The sequence below is a fragment of the Pararge aegeria genome, chromosome 26 (genome assembly GCF_905163445.1).
Source record: "Pararge aegeria chromosome 26, ilParAegt1.1, whole genome shotgun sequence".
Taxonomy (NCBI): Eukaryota; Metazoa; Arthropoda; class Insecta; order Lepidoptera; family Nymphalidae; genus Pararge; species Pararge aegeria.
The window spans coordinates 41,063-65,318 of NC_053205.1; the positions used below are offsets into that span (position 1 = coordinate 41,063).

Below are 24,256 nucleotides of genomic sequence, written 5' to 3' on the forward strand. Positions count from 1 at the left end.
AATACGAGAGGCCAGAACTCTCTCCAGCATCTTGCTCACCTCATCAATAAGGACAATTGGTCTGTATGCCGAAGGAGAATCAGGAGAACGACCCTCCTTCCGCAACAGCACCAAGCGTCCCTGTTTCCATACTCTCGGGAACCGCCCCGCCTCCAGGCAGTCATTAAATAGCTGCCTAAGGTGGCTCCCGAGGTGCCTCAAGGCCAGCGCCAGGACTCTTCCCGGGACTCCATCCGGTCCCGGTGCCTTCTTGCACCGCCGCAGGTGGTTCCACGCTTCTCCTAATTCATCCTCTGTGAATGGAGGGGCTTCTATCGACTCTTCTCGCTCCCCGAATGATGGAATCGTCATAGTCGGGGGCGTAAAAGCTGGTGGTTGAGGAAAGAGTCCAGACACCACCCGATTAAGGAGCTCCGGCTCCATGGAGTTCATGGATGGGGCACTCCGCATCTTACCTCTGACGATGCGGTATGGCCGACCCCATGGATCCCTATTCAGGGTTGCCAGGAACTCCTCGCTGGCGGAGTCCTTGGCATTAGCGATGGCCACCTGGAATGCCCTTTTTGCCCTCTGGAGCTCTTTATATAGGCGATCCTCTTCCGGCGCGTCCAGTGGCCTTCTTCGGCGGCAACGGGTGTAAGCCCGGCGCGCCCGATTACTGTCGCAACGGAGAGCAGCAATTTCTTGCGACCACCAGTAAACCGCCTTCCGGGCTGGGAGGCACCTGGTCCGGGGCATCGCTGCATCACATACCCTCGTCAATGCGATGCGGAAACGCCTCGCCCTCTCCTCAACGTCAGTCAGCACCGGGGTGGCTGCGTTCCAGGCCTCAACAATGGCTCCTTCCTCCACCATTTCCCGGTCGAGGCGGGCTAGGGACCATCTCGGAAACACTACTCTCCCTCCTCCGGTCTGACTTTGAGGCAACGAGCAGGATGCGGAGACTCTCCACCGGATGTACCGATGGTCTGACAGAGTCTCCACGACCCAAAGCCACGACCCAGGCCCGGCCGGGAATGCCGTCGGGTCCCGGAGCAGTGTTTTTGGCTCGAAGCCGCAGCAGCGCCGCCCTCAGTTCTCCCTCGGTGACTTCGGGCGCGCCCGTAAAAGACGCGTCCGCAGCACCGATGGGTGGCGCCATACACGGTGGCTCCAAGCCATCCCTCCTGGGGAACAGAGTCCCCACCACTAACTCCAGTTGATGAGGCTGAAGAGATTCAGTTAGCGGTGGGGCCCTGGGGCGAAGCTTACGCCTAACCATTTTGTATGGCCGGCCCCAGGGATCGGCGTCGAGGCTAGCCAGCATCTCCTCCTCCGCCAGATTCTTGGCTGTTGCCTGATAGCGAGGACTGCTGCGACGAAATTTTGAACTTTAACGGAAAACTTGACTATATCCTTATGATATTCCTGTGCCATTGCTGGAAGCTTCTGGACATCTTGTACTATTCTAGTGATAATAATATCGGGGTTACCAAATTGTAGCTCCAGTGCTGACATTACTATGTCCGGTGTGGTGGCGCTAATCAGCAGCGCCGTGACGGCTTCCTTTGCTGGTCCGCGGAGGTAACTACGTAGCCTCCACAGATTCTCCCTGGGGCTAAAGCTACATACTTTTGTGGACTCGTCGTAAGCTTGCTTAAAATAAAGCCAGTCCATGGGGTCGCCCTCAAACGTTGGTAGATCCTTCTGTGTGCTAATACGGCTTAAAAACTTATGTGTTTGTGCATGTGGTGCGTTGTGCTTAGCAATAGTTGCCATTTCTTTGAGTGCGCTAGCCAGCATGTGTACAGTCCCATCAGTGCCACCGCCTATAGCGGCGGGCAGGCACAGCTCGCCTAAATCTGAACAATCCTGCTGGACGGGCTGTGCTGACTGCTCGTGCTGACTGTGCTCTAACCATTTCTCTACAGAACTATTATTATTGCTACGCACCTCATGCTCCTCCGGTAGTGGACCCCTGCTCTTCCCCTCCTTCACTTTCGGCCCCCTGCTCTTCCCCTCCTTCACCTTCGGACCCCTGCTCTTCCCCTCGTTCACCTTCGGACCCCTGCTCTTCCCCTCCTTCACCTTCGGACCCCTGCTCTTCCCCTCCTTCACCTTCGGACCCCTGCTATTCCCCTCCTTCACCTTCGGACCCCTGCTCTTCCCCTCCTTCACCTTCGGAGCCCTGCTCTTCCCCTCCTTCACCTTCGGACCCCTGCTCTTCCCCTCCTTCACCTTCGGACCCCTGCTCTTCCCGTCCTTCACCTTCGGAACCCTGCTCTTCCCCTCCTTCACCTTCGGAACCCTGCTCTTCCCCTCCTTCACCTTCGGAACCCTGCTCTTCCCGTCCTTCACCTTCGGAACCCTGCTCTTCCCGTCCTTCACCTTCGGAACCCTGCTCTTCCCGTCCTTTACCTTCGGAACCCTGCTCTTCCCCTCCTTCACCTTCGGACCCCTGCTCTTCCCCTCCTTCACCTTCGGAACCCTGCTCTTCCCGTCCTTTACCTTCGGAACCCTGCTCTTCCCCTCCTTCACCTTCGGAACCCTGCTCTTCCCCTCCTTCACCTTCGGACCCCTGCTCTTCCCCTCCTTCACCTTCGGACCCCTGCTCTTCCCCTCCTTCACCTTCGGACCCCTGCTCTTCCCCTCCTTCACCTTCGGACCCCTGCTCTTCCCCTCCTTCACCTTCGGACCCCTGCTCTTCCCGTCCTTTACCTTCGGAACCCTGCTCTTCCCCTCCTTCACCTTCGGAACCCTGCTCTTCCCCTCCTTCACCTTCGGACCCCTGCTCTTCCCCTCCTTCACCTTCGGACCCCTGCTCTTCCCCTCCTTCACCTTCGGACCCCTGCTCTTCCCCTCCTTCACCTTCGGACCCCTGCTCTTCCCGTCCTTCACCTTCTGAACCCTGCTCTTCCCCTTTTTCACCTTCGGAACCCTGCTCTTCCCCTCCTTCACCTTCGGAACCCTGCTCTTCCCGTCCTTCACCTTCGGAACCCTGCTCTTCCCCTCCTTCACCTTCGGAACCCTGCTCTTCCCGTCCTTCACCTTCGGACCTTCCCCTCCTTCACCTTCGGCCCCCTGCTCTTCCCCTCCTTCACCTTCGGAACCCTGCTCTTCCCCTCCTTCACCTTCGGCCCCCTGCTCTTCCCCTCCTTCACCTTCGGAACCCTGCTCTTCCCGTCCTTCACCTTCGGAACCCTGCTCTTCCCGTCCTTCACCTTCGGACCCCTGCTCTTCCCGTCCTTCACCTTCGGACCCCTGCTCTTCCCCTCCTTCACCTTCGGAACCCTGCTCTTCCCGTCCTTCACCTTCGGAACCCTGCTCTTCCCCTCCTTCACCTTCGGACCTTTGCTCTTCCCGTCCTTCACCTTCGGACCCCTGCTCTTCCCGTCCTTCACCTTTGGAACCCTGCTCTTCCCGTCCTTCACCTTCTGAACCCTGCTCTTCCCCTCCTTCACCTTCGGAACCCTGCTCTTCCCGTCCTTCACCTTCGGACCTTCCCCTCCTTCACCTTCGGCCCCCTGCTCTTCCCGTCCTTCACCTTCGGACCCCTGCTCTTCCCCTCCTTCACCTTCGGAACCCTGCTCTTCCCGTCCTTCACCTTCGGAACCCTGCTCTTCCCCTCCTTCACCTTCGGACCTTTGCTCTTCCCGTCCTTCACCTTCGGACCCCTGCTCTTCCCGTCCTTCACCTTTGGAACCCTGCTCTTCCCGTCCTTCACCTTCTGAACCCTGCTCTTCCCCTCCTTCACCTTCGGAACCCTGCTCTTCCCGTCCTTCACCTTCGGACCTTCCCCTCCTTCACCTTCGGCCCCCTGCTCTTCCCCTCCTTCACCTTCGGAACCCTGCTCTTCCCGTCCTTCACCTTTGGAACCCTGCTCTTCCCGTCCTTCACCTTCTGAACCCTGCTCTTCCCCTCCTTCACCTTCGGAACCCTGCTCTTCCCCTCCTTCACCTTCGGACCCCTGCTCTTTCCGTCCTTCACCTTCGGACCCCTGCTCTTCCCCTCCTTCACCTTCGGACCCCTGCTCTTTCCGTCCTTCACCTTCGGACCCCTGCTCTTCCCCTCCTTCACCTTCGGACCCCTGCTCTTCCCCTCCTTCACCTTCGGACCCCTGCTCTTCCCCTCCTTCACCTTCGGACCCCTGCTATTCCCCTCCTTCACCTTCGGACCCCTGCTCTTCCCCTCCTTCACCTTCGGACCTTCCCCTCCTTCACCTTCTGAACCCTGCTCTTCCCCTCCTTCACCTTCGGACCCCTGCTCTTCCCTTCCTTCACCTTCGGCCCCCGGCTCTTCCCCTCCTTCACCTTCGGACCCCTGCTCTTCCCCTCGTTCACCTTCGGACCCCTGCTATTCCCCTCCTTCACCTTCGGACCCCTGCTCTTCCCCTCGTTCACCTTCGGACCCCTGCTCTTCCCCTCCTTCACCTTCGGACCCCTGCTATTCCCCTCCTTCACCTTCGGAACCCTGCTCTTCCCCTCCTTCACCTTCGGACCCCTGCTCTTCCCCTCCTTCACCTTCGGAACCCTGCTCTTCCCCTCCTTCACCTTCGGAACCCTGCTCTTCCCCTCCTTCACCTTCGGACCCCTGCTCTTCCCGTCCTTCACCTTCGGACCCCTGCTCTTCCCCTCCTTCACCTTCGGACCCCTGCTCTTCCCGTCCTTCACCTTCTGAACCCTGCTTTTCCCCTCCTTCACCTTCGGAACCCTGCTCTTCCCCTCCTTCACCTTCGGAACCCTGCTCTTCCCGTCCTTCACCTTCGGAACCCTGCTCTTCCCCTCCTTCACCTTCGGAACCCTGCTCTTCCCGTCCTTCACCTTCGGACCTTCCCCTCCTTCACCTTCGGCCCCCTGCTCTTCCCCTCCTTCACCTTCGGAACCCTGCTCTTCCCCTCCTTCACCTTCGGCCCCCTGCTCTTCCCCTCCTTCACCTTCGGAACCCTGCTCTTCCCCTCCTTCACCTTCGGACCCCTGCTCTTTCCGTCCTTCACCTTCGGACCCCTGCTCTTCCCCTCCTTCACCTTCGGACCCCTGCTCTTTCCGTCCTTCACCTTCGGACCCCTGCTCTTCCCCTCCTTCACCTTCGGACCCCTGCTCTTCCCCTCCTTCACCTTCGGACCCCTGCTCTTCCCCTCCTTCACCTTCGGACCCCTGCTATTCCCCTCCTTCACCTTCGGACCCCTGCTCTTCCCCTCCTTCACCTTCGGACCTTCCCCTCCTTCACCTTCTGAACCCTGCTCTTCCCCTCCTTCACCTTCGGACCCCTGCTCTTCCCCTCCTTCACCTTCGGCCCCCGGCTCTTCCCCTCCTTCACCTTCGGACCCCTGCTCTTCCCCTCGTTCACCTTCGGACCCCTGCTATTCCCCTCCTTCACCTTCGGACCCCTGCTCTTCCCCTCGTTCACCTTCGGACCCCTGCTCTTCCCCTCCTTCACCTTCGGACCCCTGCTATTCCCCTCCTTCACCTTCGGAACCCTGCTCTTCCCCTCCTTCACCTTCGGACCCCTGCTCTTCCCCTCCTTCACCTTAGGACCCCTGCTCTTCCCCTCCTTCACCTTCGGACCCCTGCTCTTCCCCTCCTTCACCTTCGGAACCCTGCTCTTTCCGTCCTTCACCTTCGGAACCCTGCTCTTTCCGTCCTTCACCTTCGGACCCCTGCTCTTCCCCTCCTTCACCTTCGGACCCCTGCTCTTCCCCTCCTTCACCTTCGGACCCCTGCTATTCCCCTCCTTCACCTTCGGACCCCTGCTCTTCCCCTCCTTCACCTTCGGACCTTCCCCTCCTTCACCTTCTGAACCCTGCTCTTCCCCTCCTTCACCTTCGGACCCCTGCTATTCCCCTCCTTCACCTTCGGACCCCTGCTCTTCCCCTCGTTCACCTTCGGACCCCTGCTCTTCCCCTCCTTCACCTTCGGACCCCTGCTATTCCCCTCCTTCACCTTCGGAACCCTGCTCTTCCCCTCCTTCACCTTCGGACCCCTGCTCTTCCCCTCCTTCACCTTAGGACCCCTGCTCTTCCCCTCCTTCACCTTCGGACCCCTGCTCTTCCCCTCCTTCACCTTCGGAACCCTGCTCTTCCCGTCCTTCACCTTCGGAACCCTGCTCTTCCCCTCCTTCACCTTCGGAACCCTGCTCTTCCCGTCCTTCACCTTCGGACCTTCCCCTCCTTCACCTTCGGAACCCTGCTCTTCCCGTCCTTCACCTTTGGAACCCTGCTCTTCCCGTCCTTCACCTTCTGAACCCTGCTCTTCCCCTCCTTCACCTTCGGAACCCTGCTCTTCCCCTCCTTCACCTTCGGACCCCTGCTCTTTCCGTCCTTCACCTTCGGACCCCTGCTCTTCCCCTCCTTCACCTTCGGACCCCTGCTCTTTCCGTCCTTCACCTTCGGACCCCTGCTCTTCCCCTCCTTCACCTTCGGACCCCTGCTCTTCCCCTCCTTCACCTTCGGACCCCTGCTCTTCCCCTCCTTCACCTTCGGACCCCTGCTATTCCCCTCCTTCACCTTCGGACCCCTGCTCTTCCCCTCCTTCACCTTCGGACCTTCCCCTCCTTCACCTTCTGAACCCTGCTCTTCCCCTCCTTCACCTTCGGACCCCTGCTCTTCCCTTCCTTCACCTTCGGCCCCCGGCTCTTCCCCTCCTTCACCTTCGGACCCCTGCTCTTCCCCTCGTTCACCTTCGGACCCCTGCTATTCCCCTCCTTCACCTTCGGACCCCTGCTCTTCCCCTCGTTCACCTTCGGACCCCTGCTCTTCCCCTCCTTCATCTTCGGACCCCTGCTATTCCCCTCCTTCACCTTCGGAACCCTGCTCTTCCCCTCCTTCACCTTCGGACCCCTGCTCTTCCCCTCCTTCACCTTCGGAACCCTGCTCTTCCCCTCCTTCACCTTCGGAACCCTGCTCTTCCCCTCCTTCACCTTCGGACCCCTGCTCTTCCCGTCCTTCACCTTCGGACCCCTGCTCTTCCCCTCCTTCACCTTCGGAACCCTGCTCTTCCCGTCCTTCACCTTCGGAACCCTGCTCTTCCCCTCCTTCACCTTCGGAACCCTGCTCTTCCCGTCCTTCACCTTCGGAACCCTGCTCTTCCCCTCCTTCACCTTCGGAACCCTGCTCTTCCCGTCCTTCACCTTCGGACCTTCCCCTCCTTCACCTTCGGCCCCCTGCTCTTCCCCTCCTTCACCTTCGGAACCCTGCTCTTCCCGTCCTTCACCTTTGGAACCCTGCTCTTCCCGTCCTTCACCTTCTGAACCCTGCTCTTCCCCTCCTTCACCTTCGGAACCCTGCTCTTCCCCTCCTTCACCTTCGGACCCCTGCTCTTTCCGTCCTTCACCTTCGGACCCCTGCTCTTCCCCTCCTTCACCTTCGGACCCCTGCTCTTTCCGTCCTTCACCTTCGGACCCCTGCTCTTCCCCTCCTTCACCTTCGGACCCCTGCTCTTCCCCTCCTTCACCTTCGGACCCCTGCTCTTCCCCTCCTTCACCTTCGGACCCCTGCTATTCCCCTCCTTCACCTTCGGACCCCTGCTCTTCCCCTCCTTCACCTTCGGACCTTCCCCTCCTTCACCTTCTGAACCCTGCTCTTCCCCTCCTTCACCTTCGGACCCCTGCTCTTCCCCTCCTTCACCTTCGGCCCCCGGCTCTTCCCCTCCTTCACCTTCGGACCCCTGCTCTTCCCCTCGTTCACCTTCGGACCCCTGCTATTCCCCTCCTTCACCTTCGGACCCCTGCTCTTCCCCTCGTTCACCTTCGGACCCCTGCTCTTCCCCTCCTTCACCTTCGGACCCCTGCTATTCCCCTCCTTCACCTTCGGAACCCTGCTCTTCCCCTCCTTCACCTTCGGACCCCTGCTCTTCCCCTCCTTCACCTTAGGACCCCTGCTCTTCCCCTCCTTCACCTTCGGACCCCTGCTCTTCCCCTCCTTCACCTTCGGAACCCTGCTCTTCCCGTCCTTCACCTTCGGAACCCTGCTCTTCCCCTCCTTCACCTTCGGAACCCTGCTCTTCCCGTCCTTCACCTTCGGACCTTCCCCTCCTTCACCTTCGGCCCCCTGCTCTTCCCCTCCTTCACCTTCGGAACCCTGCTCTTCCCCTCCTTCACCTTCGGACCCCTGCTCTTCCCGTCCTTCACCTTCGGACCCCTGCTCTTCCCGTCCTTCACCTTAGGACCCCTGCTCTTCCCCTCCTTCACCTTCGGAACCCTGCTCTTCCCGTCCTTCACCTTCGGCCCCCTGCTCTTCCCCTCCTTCACCTTCGGAACCCTGCTCTTCCCCTCCTTCACCTTCGGACCCCTGCTCTTCCCGTCCTTCACCTTCGGACCCCTGCTCTTCCCGTCCTTCACCTTTGGAACCCTGCTCTTCCCGTCCTTCACCTTCTGAACCTTGCTCTTCCCCTCCTTCACCTTCTGAACCCTGCTCTTCCCCTCCTTCACCTTCGGAACCCTGCTCTTCCCCTCCTTCACCTTCGGACCCCTGCTCTTCCCCTCCTTCACCTTCGGACCCCTGCTCTTCCCCTCCTTCACCTTCGGACCCCTGCTCTTCCCCTCCTTCACCTTCGGACCCCTGCTCTTCCCCTCCTTCACCTTCGGACCCCTGCTCTTCCCGTCCTTTACCTTCGGAACCCTGCTCTTCCCCTCCTTCACCTTCGGAACCCTGCTCTTCCCCTCCTTCACCTTCGGACCCCTGCTCTTCCCCTCCTTCACCTTAGGACCCCTGCTCTTCCCCTCCTTCACCTTCGGACCCCTGCTCTTCCCCTCCTTCACCTTCGGACCCCTGCTCTTCCCGTCCTTCACCTTCTGAACCCTGCTTTTCCCCTCCTTCACCTTCGGAACCCTGCTCTTCCCCTCCTTCACCTTCGGAACCCTGCTCTTCCCGTCCTTCACCTTCGGAACCCTGCTCTTCCCCTCCTTCACCTTCGGAACCCTGCTCTTCCCGTCCTTCACCTTCGGACCTTCCCCTCCTTCACCTTCGGCCCCCTGCTATTCCCCTCCTTCACCTTCGGAACCCTGCTCTTCCCCTCCTTCACCTTCGGCCCCCTGCTCTTCCCCTCCTTCACCTTCGGAACCCTGCTCTTCCCGTCCTTCACCTTCGGAACCCTGCTCTTCCCCTCCTTCACCTTCGGAACCCTGCTCTTCCCCTCCTTCACCTTCGGACCCCTGCTCTTCCCGTCCTTCACCTTCGGACCCCTGCTCTTCCCCTCCTTCACCTTCGGAACCCTGCTCTTCCCGTCCTTCACCTTCGGAACCCTGCTCTTCCCCTCCTTCACCTTCGGAACCCTGCTCTTCCCCTCCTTCACCTTCGGACCCCTGCTCTTCCCGTCCTTCACCTTCGGACCCCTGCTCTTCCCGTCCTTCACCTTTGGAACCCTGCTCTTCCCGTCCTTCACCTTCTGAACCCTGCTCTTCCCCTCCTTCACCTTCGGAACCCTGCTCTTCCCCTCCTTCACCTTCGGAACCCTGCTCTTCCCGTCCTTTACCTTCGGAACCCTGCTCTTCCCCTCCTTCACCTTCGGAACCCTGCTCTTCCCGTCCTTCACCTTCGGACCTTCCCCTCCTTCACCTTCGGCCCCCTGCTCTTCCCCTCCTTCACCTTCGGAACCCTGCTCTTCCCCTCCTTCACCTTCGGCCCCCTGCTCTTCCCCTCCTTCACCTTCGGAACCCTGCTCTTCCCGTCCTTCACCTTCGGAACCCTGCTCTTCCCCTCCTTCACCTTCGGACCCCTGCTCTTCCCGTCCTTCACCTTCGGACCCCTGCTCTTCCCCTCCTTCACCTTCGGAACCCTGCTCTTCCCGTCCTTCACCTTCGGAACCCTGCTCTTCCCCTCCTTCACCTTCGGAACCCTGCTCTTCCCCTCCTTCACCTTCGGACCTTTGCTCTTCCCGTCCTTCACCTTCGGACCCCTGCTCTTCCCGTCCTTCACCTTTGGAACCCTGCTCTTCCCGTCCTTCACCTTCTGAACCCTGCTCTTCCCCTCCTTCACCTTCGGAACCCTGCTCTTCCCCTCCTTCACCTTCGGACCCCTGCTCTTCCCCTCCTTCACCTTCGGACCCCTGCTCTTCCCCTCGTTCACCTTTGGACCCCTGCTCTTCCCCTCCTTCACCTTCGGACCCCTGCTCTTCCCCTCCTTCACCTTCGGACCCCTGCTATTCCCCTCCTTCACCTTCGGACCCCTGCTCTTCCCCTCCTTCACCTTCGGACCTTCCCCTCCTTCACCTTCTGAACCCTGCTCTTCCCCTCCTTCACCTTCGGACCCCTGCTCTTCCCCTCCTTCACCTTCGGCCCCCGGCTCTTCCCCTCCTTCACCTTCGGACCCCTGCTCTTCCCCTCGTTCACCTTCGGACCCCTGCTCTTCCCCTCCTTCACCTTCGGACCCCTGCTCTTCCCCTCCTTCACCTTCGGAACCCTGCTCTTCCCGTCCTTCACCTTCGGAACCCTGCTCTTCCCCTCCTTCACCTTCGGAACCCTGCTCTTCCCGTCCTTCACCTTCGGACCTTCCCCTCCTTCACCTTCGGCCCCCTGCTCTTCCCCTCCTTCACCTTCGGAACCCTGCTCTTCCCCTCCTTCACCTTCGGACCCCTGCTCTTCCCGTCCTTCACCTTCGGACCCCTGCTCTTCCCGTCCTTCACCTTTGGAACCCTGCTCTTCCCGTCCTTCACCTTCTGAACCCTGCTCTTCCCCTCCTTCACCTTCTGAACCCTGCTCTTCCCCTCCTTCACCTTCGGAACCCTGCTCTTCCCCTCCTTCACCTTCGGAACCCTGCTCTTCCCCTCCTTCACCTTCGGAACCCTGCACATTAAGCACCTTAATGAATGAATACACATTTATTATACAACAGACCAAAGTATAGAACAAAATAACATAATACGTAATAAATACATTATTTTAAATTAAAAAAAAAACTGACTTCAACATACGCCCAGGAACTTAAATACAAAAAAAAATTTGCTACTTTGGGTTACATTATTGTTGATTTTTTAATAACAGCAAATCGGTTCAGGCGTCTTCGAGTAATCGGGTAATACATTAAAAAAAAAAGATTCCGACGAATTAAGAAACTCTTCCTTCTTGAAGTCGGTTAAAAAGCCAGTGGCCTCGATCTCTTCAAGGCAACCAATGGCGTGAAAAACCCGTGTGTATAAAACCATTTTACCGTTTACTTGGAATAGCAATGTCAATGGGAAGTTAGCAATATGCGGTCGATGGCTTGAGTTGTAATGGATGAATTAAATGAATGAATCGAGCTAAATCTGTTCCGCAGAGTACACGGGCTCGAGGCCTCACTAACATGGCGTTCGGCGGCGCGGCGGGCGCGCTCGCGCAGACCGCGTCGTACCCGCTGGACATCGTGCGGCGCCGCATGCAAACCGCGCGGCGCCGCGCCGACCGCACCTACCCCTACCCCACCATCGCGGCCACGCTGCGCACCGTTTACAGGTAACGACAACTTTGATTACCTGCATTTCTACCCCTATCTTCTTACCCAGGCAGTACCCCATAAGACAATTCCAACAGTTTCTATGTCTGTCATATGGCGTGACCTCTTTACTGCTTAGGCGGCAGAACTAAAGGATGTTCTATAAATTATGTACATGAATTTTAGCCCATTGAAATTTAGCATCTAACGATATTTCTAGAAAAACTGTCTCATCCACCAGGTTCAACTTCTCATTATTAAGTAGTACAGTGGTTTACACGTGTACATGAAGTAATGGGAATTATATGCATTTAGTTTTTCTTTCTATTTAAAACCAAATTATTGGCTTCAAACCATTATTTTAAATTCTATTTAAAAACTTTCATTAGTTATACCAAAAGTTCTATACTTGGGCGATATACTTTTGGAAGTAATCACATCTTACAAATTAGATTTTCATCTCACAGATCGGAGGGTTGGCGGGGTTTCTTCAAAGGGCTCAGCATGAATTGGGTAAAGGGCCCCATCGCGGTGGGCATCTCCTTCGCGTCCTACGATGCGATCAAGTCTGCGCTTAGAGACATATCGCTCACGTTGACCACGTGAGACGGGTAATATTGGTAATAACGATTACTGGGGTTACCTGTTACTTTAGATGCTTGAATGACGTATATTTTGTAAAGTTGGCTCGTGGTACGTGGTGACGTAGATACTTGCTCGACGAACAAGCTCCTACACATACCTTGTAGAATCCTGTTAGTGAGGTAAACTTGCGACGTTGCTACGTGATTCACCATCATCTTCATCCATAGCTTGAATGTCCCATTGCTGGGTACACGCCTCCTCCCTCTTATAGTAGAACTACTTTTAATATCACAAGTTAGTAATAACGGGGACCGACACTTTAATGTTCTGTTCAAGCCACTGGGGCTCAGACCCCAAATTTCCTATCTCCGTGGGTGTGCTAATATATAATAAACTCTGTACTAAAATCTGTGTGGTGTATAACGATGACAGAAATTGTATAATCCACCATGCAGATCCGGTTTAGATCCCACAGGGCACGTGCATACGTAAAGCCAAATGGTTTGACTGGAGCTATATTATATTGGTAATCGTTGATTACTGCGGTTACCTGTCAATGTAAATACGTAAGTAAAAACAAAAAAGTTTGATCTGGCGATATTAAAAAATATAAGGATTGGATGTTATCTAACCTAACCTATTTTTTTTTTTTTTTTTTTTTTTAACGCTGGGAAATGCGTTTATGCATCCCCTCCGGAAACAGCGCATCCGAAGCTGCGCCGTTTCCGGAGGGGTATGTGGGACTCACCGGCATAAAGCGGCCAGAATACCCACTAAAACCCAGCGATGTTCCTACTGCCTAAGGTGGCTCCCGAGGTGCCTCAAGGCCAGCGCCAGGACTCTTCCCGGGACTCCATCCGGTCCCGGTGCCTTCTTGCACCGCCGCAGGTGGTTCCACGCTTCTCCTAATTCATCCTCTGTGACCGGAGGGGCTTCCATCGACTCTTCTCGCTCCCCGAATGATGGAATCGTCATAGTCGGGGGCGTAAAAGCTGGTGGTTGAGGAAAGAGTCCAGACACCACCCGATTAAGGAGCTCCGGCTCCATGGAGTTCATGGGTGGGGCACTCCGCATCTTACCTCTGACGATGCGGTATGGCCGACCCCATGGATCCCTATTCAGGGTTGCCAGGAACTCCTCGCTGGCGGAGTCCTTGGCATTAGCGATGGCCACCTGGAATGCCCTTTTTGCCCTCTGGAGCTCTTTATATAGGCGATCCTCTTCCGGCGCGTCCAGTGGCCTTCTTCGGCGGCAGCGGGTGTAAGCCCGGCGCGCCCGATTACTGTCGCAACGGAGAGCAGCAATTTCTTGCGACCACCAGTAAACCGCCTTCCGGGCTGGGAGGCACCTGGTCCGGGGCATCGCTGCATCACATACCCTCTTCAATGCGATGCGGAAACGCCTCGCCCTCTCCTCAACATCAGTCAGCACCGGGGTGGCTGCGTTCCAGGCCTCAACAATGGCTCCTTCCTCCACCATTTCACGGTCGAGGCGGGCTAGGGACCATCTCGGAAACACTACTCTCCCTCCTCCGGTCTGACTTTGAGGCAACGAGCAGGATGCGGAGACTCTCCACCGGATGTACCGATGGTCTGACAGAGTCTCCACTTCCTCGAGGACGCGCCAATCCTGGGCACGTGAGGCGATGGCAGGGGTAGCGAATGAGACATCCACTATTGACCCCCCCTGCCGTCGCACACAGGTGTTTGCGCGTCCTTGGTTGAGAAGGACCAGGCCGACCATGGCAGCCCAGTTCTCCAACTCAACTCCCCTCAGATCTGTTATGGGGGATCCCCACGCCGCAGACTTCGCATTTAGGTCCCCCATCAGGATTACCTGGGTCGGGGCCGCACCTCTCACCACTGGCTCCAGACTTCTAAGATAAGCCTCGAAGGCAGACAGGGGTTTGTTTGGGGAGAAGTATACTCCAATTAGTGTCACCTCCCCCCACACGACCGCTACAAACCCTGGTCCGCTGCGTTGTGGAACCAGTGGAATTCCATGTGCCGGCACCACAACAGCCACCGATCCCTCGACGTCACCAGCCCAATTTGATTGAGTAGGGATGAAGTAGGGCTCGGCGGCTGTCGCCACTTGAATCTGCCACTCCGCCATGTGTTGTATCAGGAGGTCCTGGGCACGGGCGCAGTGGTTCAGATTGGCCTGCAGAAATTCGCTATGGCGTATGGTCATTAGTCGCCATTTCGATGTCCTCCTGTGGCGGTTCTTGTCGACCTCTTGAAGAGCCTGGGGCCCGAGTCAAAGGAGCCTCCTTACCCTTCGTTGGAGGCGGGAAACACTTAAGCCCTCCCATAACATGACCAGCTTTCCTGCCCATTTGCGTGCAGATTGCACATTTAGGCTCATCCGAGCACGAGGCCGCCTTGTGCCCTTCCCTGCCACATCTGAAGCACAAAGTGCTCCGGTCGGCAGGTGATGGGCAGAGAGCCCTTGTGTGACCCACCCCCATGCACTTAAAGCAGCGCATCGGGATAGGTTCCAAAAGGGTAACACGGGCTGACGACCACCCAACGACTATCCTTCCCTCTGCTACGAGTAGCTTCGCTGTAGTCACAGGGCATCGGACCAATATCGATCCAGTCCCGCTGGGTCCCGCCCGAATAGCACCAGCTCTAACCTGCTCCAGTGGAACACTTCCCATTTGCGCCACCACCCTCTGCACTTCTTCAGGTGTGACGGACTCGTCAATACCAGCGATCCTCAGTTCTGCGGTTTTCATGGGCCGTGTAACCGTCACCCATTCGCCGACCAGGCCTTGCAGTTTGCCCGCCAGCTCATCTGCAGCCTTGGCGCTGTCGGCCCCCGGAACCTCAATAACTCTGGCCCCGGTGGCTGATTTGCGCACCCGTACATGATCCACTCCGACCTCCTTCAAGGCCAGGCCCGCGGTGGCTGTCTTCATGACCGTCGCGTAAGTTTGGGTTGCGACGACTTCTGGCCTCAGGGTGATAACGACCGCTGAGGACTTTGGAGGGCTCAGTTTACCCTTGCGTTTAGCCGGCGTAGCCTTAGCAGGTGCGCAGGCTGAGTTAGGAGCCTTGGGCTTAGTGGACTTAGCCGTCTTGGCTTTAGCCTTCCTCCCAATTACCTTTGACCAGGCGGGTGGGGTTGGTGGGGCTGGAGCGTGGTCTCAGTGGCTTCAGCCTCACGTGGCTCTGCACTACGTGTGGAGACGCTGCACTCTGTCTGCGGCGCAGCGGTAGGCTTAGTGGTCTTAGTTCCTGCCGCCGAGCGAGTCTTTGCTGGACGCGCAGGCGAAGGGCCCGCTGATGGCTCATCGGGAGAGCGGCGGGTAACTGCTCCTTTCTTTTTATCAGCCGCGAGTGGCGGCCTCAAAATGGGCTCCTGTGGGAGTCGCTTTTCCAGCTGCTCGAGGCGGTCATTTACCATCCCCCCGATGGATATAAAGAGATCCCTCTTTAAGGTCTCAAGCATCTCGCCGAGTGCCGGGGAGCTCTGGGGATCCATGCCCAGATCGGGCTGACCCACTGGTGCAGGGGATTTTTCCCTTGCAGAGAACGCGAACCGGAGGGCCTTGACCTCCGCTCTTAAGGCGGCCATCTCCTGTCGCATCCTCCTGTTGTCTGCCCGGAGCCTTTGGGCTTCCTCGTCAATCGTCATTGCCTGTAGGGCGTCCATGGCTGCGCGGATTTCTTTGGTAGCCCGGTTTATTTCACCCTTCACGCCGCCCTTGAGGTTGTTGGACTTCTGAGTCTCGCACGTTATCGAGGAGACCGCACTCCTGGCCCTGTCGATGAGCTCGTCTTTTGTTGGGCCATATTCGCCATCGGCATTCATGGTCACTTTAGCCCTATTGATAGGACTCCGTTCTCGCACACCTTCATCTACTCTTTCAGCCCGAGCCCTTCCCACTTTAATCTTTGCCTTTGTTGTTACTGCAGACTCAGTCTCAGGCTCCACTGCGACAGCCTTCAACGAGGGCTCTCCTTCTTCCTCTTCCCGTGAGTCCACCTGATCATGGGGCCGCTTTGATACGGCTCCGGCTACCTTCCAAGGCTCCACTAAGGCCTCCAAAACTCTGTCACTATCGTCTGAATCAGTGTCCATTAGAAGCTCATTAACCTTTTCCTCCTCCGTTGGCTTAGGCAGAACAATCTTCAGCCGGTAAGCCTGTCCTTCTCTCTTCCTTCCTCTCTCTTCCTCTCCTTGCGGGCCTTCTAGCCCTCTAATATTACTATTCTTTCTAATTTTATTTATTTCCATATTTGATCCCACGAGTATGGGGGAAATATTCAGTCCATCCGGGTGGTGCCCCCTGCACCCAGATAAGCCAAAGCGTAACTCGCCAAAGGGTGTCGGCCGGTACCCTGACGGGGGTCGCACTAGAGACTGAACTACCCATCAGCCATGCATCCCCTCGCGGTGCGCCGCCGCTTGGGATTCGGGGTGATTTATTACCCGCTCAAAGAGCTTGCTCACCTCGTCCAACAGCACAATGGGCCGATAAGCCGACGGCGAGTCTGCCGGACGTCCGTCCTTCCGGAGCAGGACCAGTTTCCCCGTCTTCCAAGCAGTCGGAAACTGACCCTGATCCAGACAAGCGCTGAAAAGCGCTCTGACGCGTGGCTCTAGCGGACCCAAAGCCACGACCCAGGCCCGGCCGGGAATGCCGTCGGGTCCCGGAGCAGTGTTTTTGGCTCGAAGCCGCAGCAGCGCCGCCCTCAGTTCTCCCTCGGTGACTTCGGGCGCGCCCGTAAAAGACGCGTCCGCAGCACCGATGGGTGGCGCCATACACGGTGGCTCCAAGCCATCCCTCCTGGGGAACAGAGTCCCCACCACTAACTCCAGTTGCTGAGGCTGAAGAGATTCGGTTAGCGGTGGGGCCCTGGGGCGAAGCTTACGCCTCACCATTTTGTATGGCCGGCCCCAGGGATCGGCATCGAGGCTAGCCAGCATCTCCTCCTCCGCCAGATTTTTGGCTGTTGCCATTGCTACCTTCAGGGTCCCGACGGCTTCCCGGTAATTGCCGTACAGGCGCTGCTCCGCGTCTGCGTTCCGCTGGCGTCGTCGCCTGCACCGGGTGTACTGGCGTCTCGCAGCCACGCAATATTTGCGCAACTGCGCTATTTCGCTCGACCACCAGTACACTGCACCCCTCGGAGGCTGAGGACCGATCCGTGGCATGGCCGCGTCGCAAACTTGCGTCAAAACCGCCCACTCCTCGAGTGCCTCACCACGAGCATCGGTCGCCGGGGATCCCCATGCAGTAGACTTTGCGTTGAGATCTCCGACGACGAGTACCCGGCAAGGACGACTTCGGCCGATAAGAGCCCCGATCTCGACCAGGAACTGTTCGAACTCGACCAGAGCTCTGTTCGGCGAGAAGTACGCTCCGACCACTAAAACGTCCCTTATAAAGGCCGCAACGAACCCACGGCCCTTGACGGCCTGTCCGAAGGCCGGGGAACCGACCGCGGAACGGGACACGATGGCCACCAGGCCATCGCGATCCCCCACCCATTCATTGCCCGAGGGGACATAGTATGGCTCAGCCACAACCGCAACGTTGATCAACCTCTCCGCCAAACTCTGGAACAGGAGGTCCTGAGCTCTGGCGCAGTGGTTGATATTCGCCAGTAGAAATCGGAGAGCCATAAAACTACCCCTCAGTCATAGGCACCTCCTTTGCCCCCCCACTAGCTTGCGCGTTCGTGGATGGGCGGGCAGGCTGCGAGGGGACCCGGGGGCCATCGCCAGTCATGCGTCCTCCTCTTTTCTTGCTGCGCTTTATGCAAGCGCTGCTGCCTCCTCGGTGATTTGCCACCCTTCCGGCTGCCGCACACACGCTGCAGTGCGGTACGGCAGTGCACCCCCTCGCCTTGTGGCCAGTCTGACTGCAGCGATAGCAAGTGTCGCTGCGGTCGATCTCGGCAGTGCAAAGCGCCCTCATGTGGCCGAATTCCAGGCAGCGGTAGCACCGCTGGGGCCGCTCGTCTAGCACCTTGACTTGGGCTGACACCCAGCCGACGAGTAGCCTGCCACCCTCAAGCACTTTCTTGGCTGCTGCCACTGGACAACGCAGCCACACTGTACCCAGGCCCCCCGCGTCTTGCCTTATTTCTCCCGCCAGCACTTGCTCTGGAGGACAACCACCAACTTTTGCCACAGCGCCAGCGACATCTCCTTTTGAGACCGAGTCATCAAGGCCCGTTATGCGCATATCAGCACATTTAACCGGCCTTGAGACTCGAGCGATCTCCTCGCTGACCACCTCCTTCAGCCTGAGAGCAAGGGCATCCGCCTTTTCGGCGCTGGAGGCGCCAGGCAGCTCGAGAATGCGTCTCCCAGTAGCGGCTTTCCTAAACCGGAGACTGGTTATGCCGAGGTCAGACAGAGCGATTTTTTGTCTGGCTTCAGCCAATACCCCGGCATATGAGGCGCCTCTCTTCTCGGCTTCCGGCTGCAGTGTGAGCACGACAGCCGAAGAACGAGGCGGGCGAAGTTTAGGCCCTGATTTTGCAGTCCCCGGCCCCCCTCCCCGCTGCGTCTTTTGCGGCTGCGACTGCGAGCCACCCTTGTCCTTCTTCTTTGCCCTCTTCTGGCTGACCTTCTGCCATTGCGCCTCCTTGGGTGCAGAAAGGTCAGTAGGGCGTTTTGCCGCCGCTGGCTGACTTGCAGGGCGAGCAGGTGGCGTCTCCGTAGCGTGGCGCCCTTCTTCAGCAGGCTGGCTTGGGCCTGGCACGCGTGTGGCGTCCGCATACGATGCGGGCTGCCTTGTCGCCTTCCTCTTGTCAGCCGCCAGTGGTGGCCGGATCCGTTTCTCTGGAAGGAGCCTGTCCTCCAGTGCTGCCAGACGAGCATTCAGCATCGTCCCGACCTGGGTCAACACCGTCCGACAGACCTCTTCCATCACTGAAGGTAGCGAATTGGGCACTTCAGTTCTCGCCTTGGATTGAGCGAGCTGCGGGTCAGGGCGCAGCCCCTCTGTCGTATCCGGGGGAAAGGACGCGGGACCCTGCTTCCGCGACTTCTCCAAGTCACTCCTTAAGGTGGCCAACTCCTTTCGCAGGCTGGCCATTTCAGCTTGCAGACGTGCATTGTCCGCCTGCAGTTGCCGTGTCTCATCCGATATGGTGCGTGAACTCAAGACCTCAACCGCCTCTTTGATGGAGGATGCCGCGTTCTTGAGTTCGCGCACAAATGTCCCCTTCAAATTTGTGGACTTGGTGGCGATCGACGATATCAGCGCCACTTCATCCAGCGCTCGTTTTTGGATTTGGGCCGCTGACATATCGTCGGTCATTGGCCCAATCTCGCGTTCAATAGACCGCTGCTTTTCGCGGCGGAATCTAGACGTTAGTGAGGTCCTCAACATGTCCTGCTCAACCTGCAAGCGCATTTCTTCCTTCTTAGCCCTGTTGAGGGCCTCCCTGGCCTTAGCTAGCCCAACGTATTTACCCGTAGTGGGTGGTCTGCCTCTCCCTCTAGTGGGTGACGACGCATCTTTCATTTCCTCATCCGAGGACATTGAGAGTTGTACGTCGAACTCCCCAAGTCGCGGCCTCTTCGGCCCCTTCCACAGACGGCCTGAAGCTGCGCCAGACGCATTGCCAGAAGACTCAGACTCCGATCTGGGCCTGGTCTCTACTGTTATGAGGCTGCAGTCTGACATAGCCTCGTCCGACATCTCCGTCCTCACGGACGAATCGTCCTTCTTTCCCTCTCTGTCCTTCCTCATTTCCCTCTCGTGCTTCTCTGCTAAAACTTCGCACCTCTCTAAAGCAATCATAACTTCTTTCCCACCTTGCACATTTCCAACTTTCCCTACGCCCCCCACAATCTTCTCCTCTCCCTCACGACTGGTGGCCCCCCCGTATACATGGGGCCGATGCGCCACTAGTGACGCACCAAGGGATTCCCCCTCGCGGGGACCCTCCCGGGTAGATTTTTTGCCATGTCGTAGTTCCATTTTGTTTATGGGCCTTATGGGGACCCTCCCCAGACACCCTAGTGGCTGCACTCCCAGCAACCATGCATCCCATCGGCGGGCATCAAACCTTAGGATTGGGGTAGTTTTTTATAGAGGTTGTCTTCCTCGCAGCCCCACGCTCAGTGCGCGGGACCCCCGGTTCCGCTCAGTGCGGATTACGGGTTGCCCGACGGTGGCCGAAGCCAGCGCTCACCGGCCATGAAGACCGGAGAGCCCGCCGCGCAGGGCGTTTCCACCCACACCGGTGATTTTTTACTGAGGTTGTCCTTCCTCGCGGCCTATAAGGCCCCGCCCTCAGTGGCAGCGCACAGAAGCGCCCCACCCTCAGTGGCAGCGCACAAAAGCGCCCCACCCCGCCTCGTGCTAGTTTTGGTTCGCGCCGGGTTTCCCCGGTACCCCCCATATCTGGGAGGCATTCCCCTATCCACCACCCGGGGACGCGCCCGATGGGGGACTAGCAACCCCACACGGGAACCTAACCTAACCTAACCTAACCTAACCTAACCTAACCTAACCTAACCTAACCTAACCTAACCTAACCTAACCTAACCTAACCTAACCTTTTTTTTTTTTTTTTTTACGTGGGGAATCCTCATGGATACCAACACACCCGGGGAGGTGCAATGGTTATGTCGGACTCTTACCGACTAAACCCCACGGTGTTCAAACACTTCGCCTGGTGACTGGGTTACGGGAACGCTTTCGCACACGACCGCGACCCAGCCAGCGGCGTCCGCTAAAGCGGACCCTTCTCCGGGGGCATTTCGTGCCCCCTCATTCGCCAAAGGCGCACTTTGAACACAGAGTGCGCCTTCCAGCACGAGGACCTATCTCCCACGGGCGGTAAATGTCCCCGCATCTATCGCCCGGAGGTCCTCCTTATGGAGGCAGGCGGCGGTCTTGTGCAAGCCGCCTGCGCCCGACTCTCCTGCGGCGGATCGGCTGGGAGTCCACGGCATCCTCTCTCAGCCGCTCCGCAGCCTCCTTCTGCGTCATCACGTCTTCGCAGAACGAGACTATCGCATCCCAAGACAACTCACTGCCGGCCATGGCCCTGACCACAGCCGGCAGGGAGAGGTCTTGTCCCACTACCGCCACGAGTGCGGCCCGCTGCACCGCCCAGCTCGGGCAATCGGCAAGCGTGTGTTGCGCCGTGTCCACAGCGCAGCCGCACTCGTGGCACTCCTCGGTAGGTTCCCTACCGGCGATCTTGCACAGGTACTTTCCGAAACAACCGTGTCCTGAAAGCACCTGCGCAAGGTGGAAGGTCATCACCCCGTGTCTTCTCTCCACCCACTGCTGAAGCACGGGGCGAATCCCGTCAATAGTCCGCAGACCGGCACTGGGCGACTCGAGCCTCTCTCGCCATTGGCGAAAGAGCTCGGCCTGCGCTAAACGCCGCCACCCAGTGACCCTCTCCGGCGAAGGGTGTTCTCCCCGCATGCGGACCTCCACCCTTCGCTCGTGCACACACGCCAACACCTCCGCATCCAGGTCCCACGGGGGTGTCCCTGCCAACGCGCAGGCCGCCTCGTGCGAAATGGTGCGGTACGCTCTGATCACTCTTGCCGCCATGACCCGTTGCGGCCTTCGCAGCAGGGTCCTATTACGGGCGACAAGAGCGTCTGCCCAGATCGGTGCTCCATACAGGGCCATCGACCGCACCACTCCTGTGTACAGGCGGCGGCAGCCAACGCCAGGTCCGCCCAAGTTAGGGAGGAGCCGACTCAGCGCCCCTGCAGCCCCGATGAGTTTGGGGGCAACCTAACCTAACCTAACCTAACCTAACCTAACCTAACCTAACCTAACCTAACCTAACCTAACCTAACCTAACCTAACCTAACCTAACCTAACCTAACCTAACCTAACCTAACCTAACCTAACCTTTTAAAACTAGTTTGGATTCCTTTAGACCTCAGCCCACCGGCAACTACGACTAACTAAACACTGATCTAGCTATCTGGCTTTCATCAGTGCATCAACAGCAGCATAACTAGTATTAAAATAGTAATGAGTTTTTATTAATGCATATATTCACATTAAATCTTGAATCTAAAGTCTAAAGGTGTCAAAACTAGATTTAGGTTAGGTTAGGTTAGAACATGAATACGAGGGGTGCCTTTAGGCTAAAAGATAGCCCAGCCTGCGAATGTGACCCAAACGAAACAGAAACTGTCGAACACCTTATAGTAGAATGCCCAAGATTCTCGAACCATCGCTACGAGCTCGAACATCAAATCGATCGGGAAATCTCAACTAGAAGCTTCCACGATCTCGTAGCGGATCCAGAGAGAAGACCAGACTTCCTGAGGTATGTGGAGAAGATCTTCCTCATTGCCGTCAGGAGAAACAGCAACCCGACGCCGCCAAGCCCAGACTTGAGCAGGACCACCCAGGCCCCGTTACCCCAACAACCCTGCCCGGTGCAGGATATGCCTACCAGGCAGCTCTTGCTAATGGCAGAAAGGGGAAATCCGGGGTTAAGAACCCGTGGTGTGGCACTGTTTATGGATAACAGCTCTGAGAGATTGGGGATAGGCTTCTGCATCGCGAGCGACTCGAGCAGGGTGATGATATCGCCAGGACTCGCAGCGCTAGCGAACGGAAGCACTTCCAAAAATACAATTCGACGCAAAATCTATGAAGCCCTGCCAGAAGTTAAAGTAGCTCAACAACCCTGTAGAATATTGCGCACAAAGAACAAAGTTGTCGCAATATTCAACTGGAATCTACTGGAACCACCATTTGCCAGGGCCAGCTCAGTACTAACATCATTCTGCAGCACGGGCGACACACCTGCCCGAATAATTAGCGTCGACCGTAAAAGACGCGTCCGCAGCACCGATGGGTGGCGCCATACACGGTGGCTCCAAGCCATCCCTCCTGGGGAACAGAGTCCCCACCACTAACTCCAGTTGCTGAGGCTGAAGAGATTCAGTTAGCGGTGGGGCCCTGGGGCGAAGCTTACGCCTAACCATTTTGTATGGCCGGCCCCAGGGATCGGCGTCGAGGCTAGCCAGCATCTCCTCCTCCGCCAGATTCTTGGCTGTTGCCACTGCCACCTTCAAGGTCCCGCCAGCACTTGCTCTGGAGGACAATCGCCAACTTTCGCCACAGCGCCAACGACATCTCCTTTTGAGACCGAGTCATCAAGGCCCGCTATGCGCATATCAGCACATTTAACCGGCCTTGAGACTCGAGCGATCTCCTCGCTGACCACCTCCTTAAGCCTGAGGGCAAGGGCATCCGCCTTTTCGGCGCTGGAGGCGCCAGGCAGCTCGAGAATGCGTCCCCCAGTAGCAGCTTAAGCAGTAGGTAGGAGTAAGAGTAGCAAACGGTTCCCCTGGTTTGCCTTCTAGAACTTGTAATGGTAATAATACGTGATAGTTATCTTGCCCTATTAGCAGCTGTGGCTTATAATATTCAAGATTAAGTTGATTTTTAATTTGAGAAATATGTCCATATCGTGAAATACCTAAATTAGAGGTATCTTGAGCAGGTAAATTCAGATCGCTAACGCTATGCGCCGTAAGTGTAAATAGCTGGCCGTCTTTGTTGGATGCAGTGAAATTTACTATCTCGCTGTCGCATTCTAGCTCATTAGTGTCCCATGCGCCGCGCACACGCATAGTTTTTCTATGCCCGCGTAGCCCCACTCTTGCGGCTAGTTCCGAGTTCATTAGCGTTACAGTTGACCCGTCGTCGAGCAACGCGGCAGTTGTTACAGTTCCCATCGGTCCGTGTATTTGTACCGTTACAACCTTTAATAGTACCTGACGATTGTTTTCTTTAATGTGCGTTACTTGTTGTGCTTCGGTAGTGGGTTCGCGTTCAGAAGACTCGTGTAGGCCCGTAGTGTTATCATTTCCCGTACTGCTCTTCTCATAATGTAACAATCGGTGATGAGCCTGCCCGCAATTGTTTTTATCACAAGCAGGCGCCGGGCAAATATCCCTGTCGTGCTTCGTGGGTGACAGACATTTATAACATATACCGTACCGCTTTACGTGACGCCACCGATCCTTTTGTAGTGCCTTTTTGAATACTTTGCAGTCCGGTAGATTGTGTTTCGGCCCGCTGTAGCAAAACCGACATTTCATACCCGCGTCCGTGTTAGATTCGCTTTGTAATAACACATGAGATTTGTTTACATAGTTTACGGCATATTTTCGCTTTGAAAAGTTTTGATCGGCTTTGATGCTATTAATATTAATCGCGGTTTTTGTAGTTTTAACTGCTTCCTCTTTTAAAAAATCGGATAATATTACGAGTTTGGCTTTAGATCCGTCGGTTATAAGCGGATAGCTGTAGTCCGT

At 57.2% G+C, this 24,256-nt stretch overlaps 1 protein-coding gene across 1 annotated transcript; it reads right to left on the minus strand.

Moving 5' to 3' along the window:
• Window positions 1-17,609: 17,609 nt before the first annotated feature.
• On the minus strand, window positions 17,610-19,739 carry LOC120634984. The gene has a single exon (XM_039905887.1). The coding sequence runs from the start codon at window positions 19,737-19,739 to the stop codon at window positions 17,610-17,612; it is 2,130 nt and encodes a 709-aa protein (XP_039761821.1).
• Window positions 19,740-24,256: the final 4,517 nt, after the last annotated feature.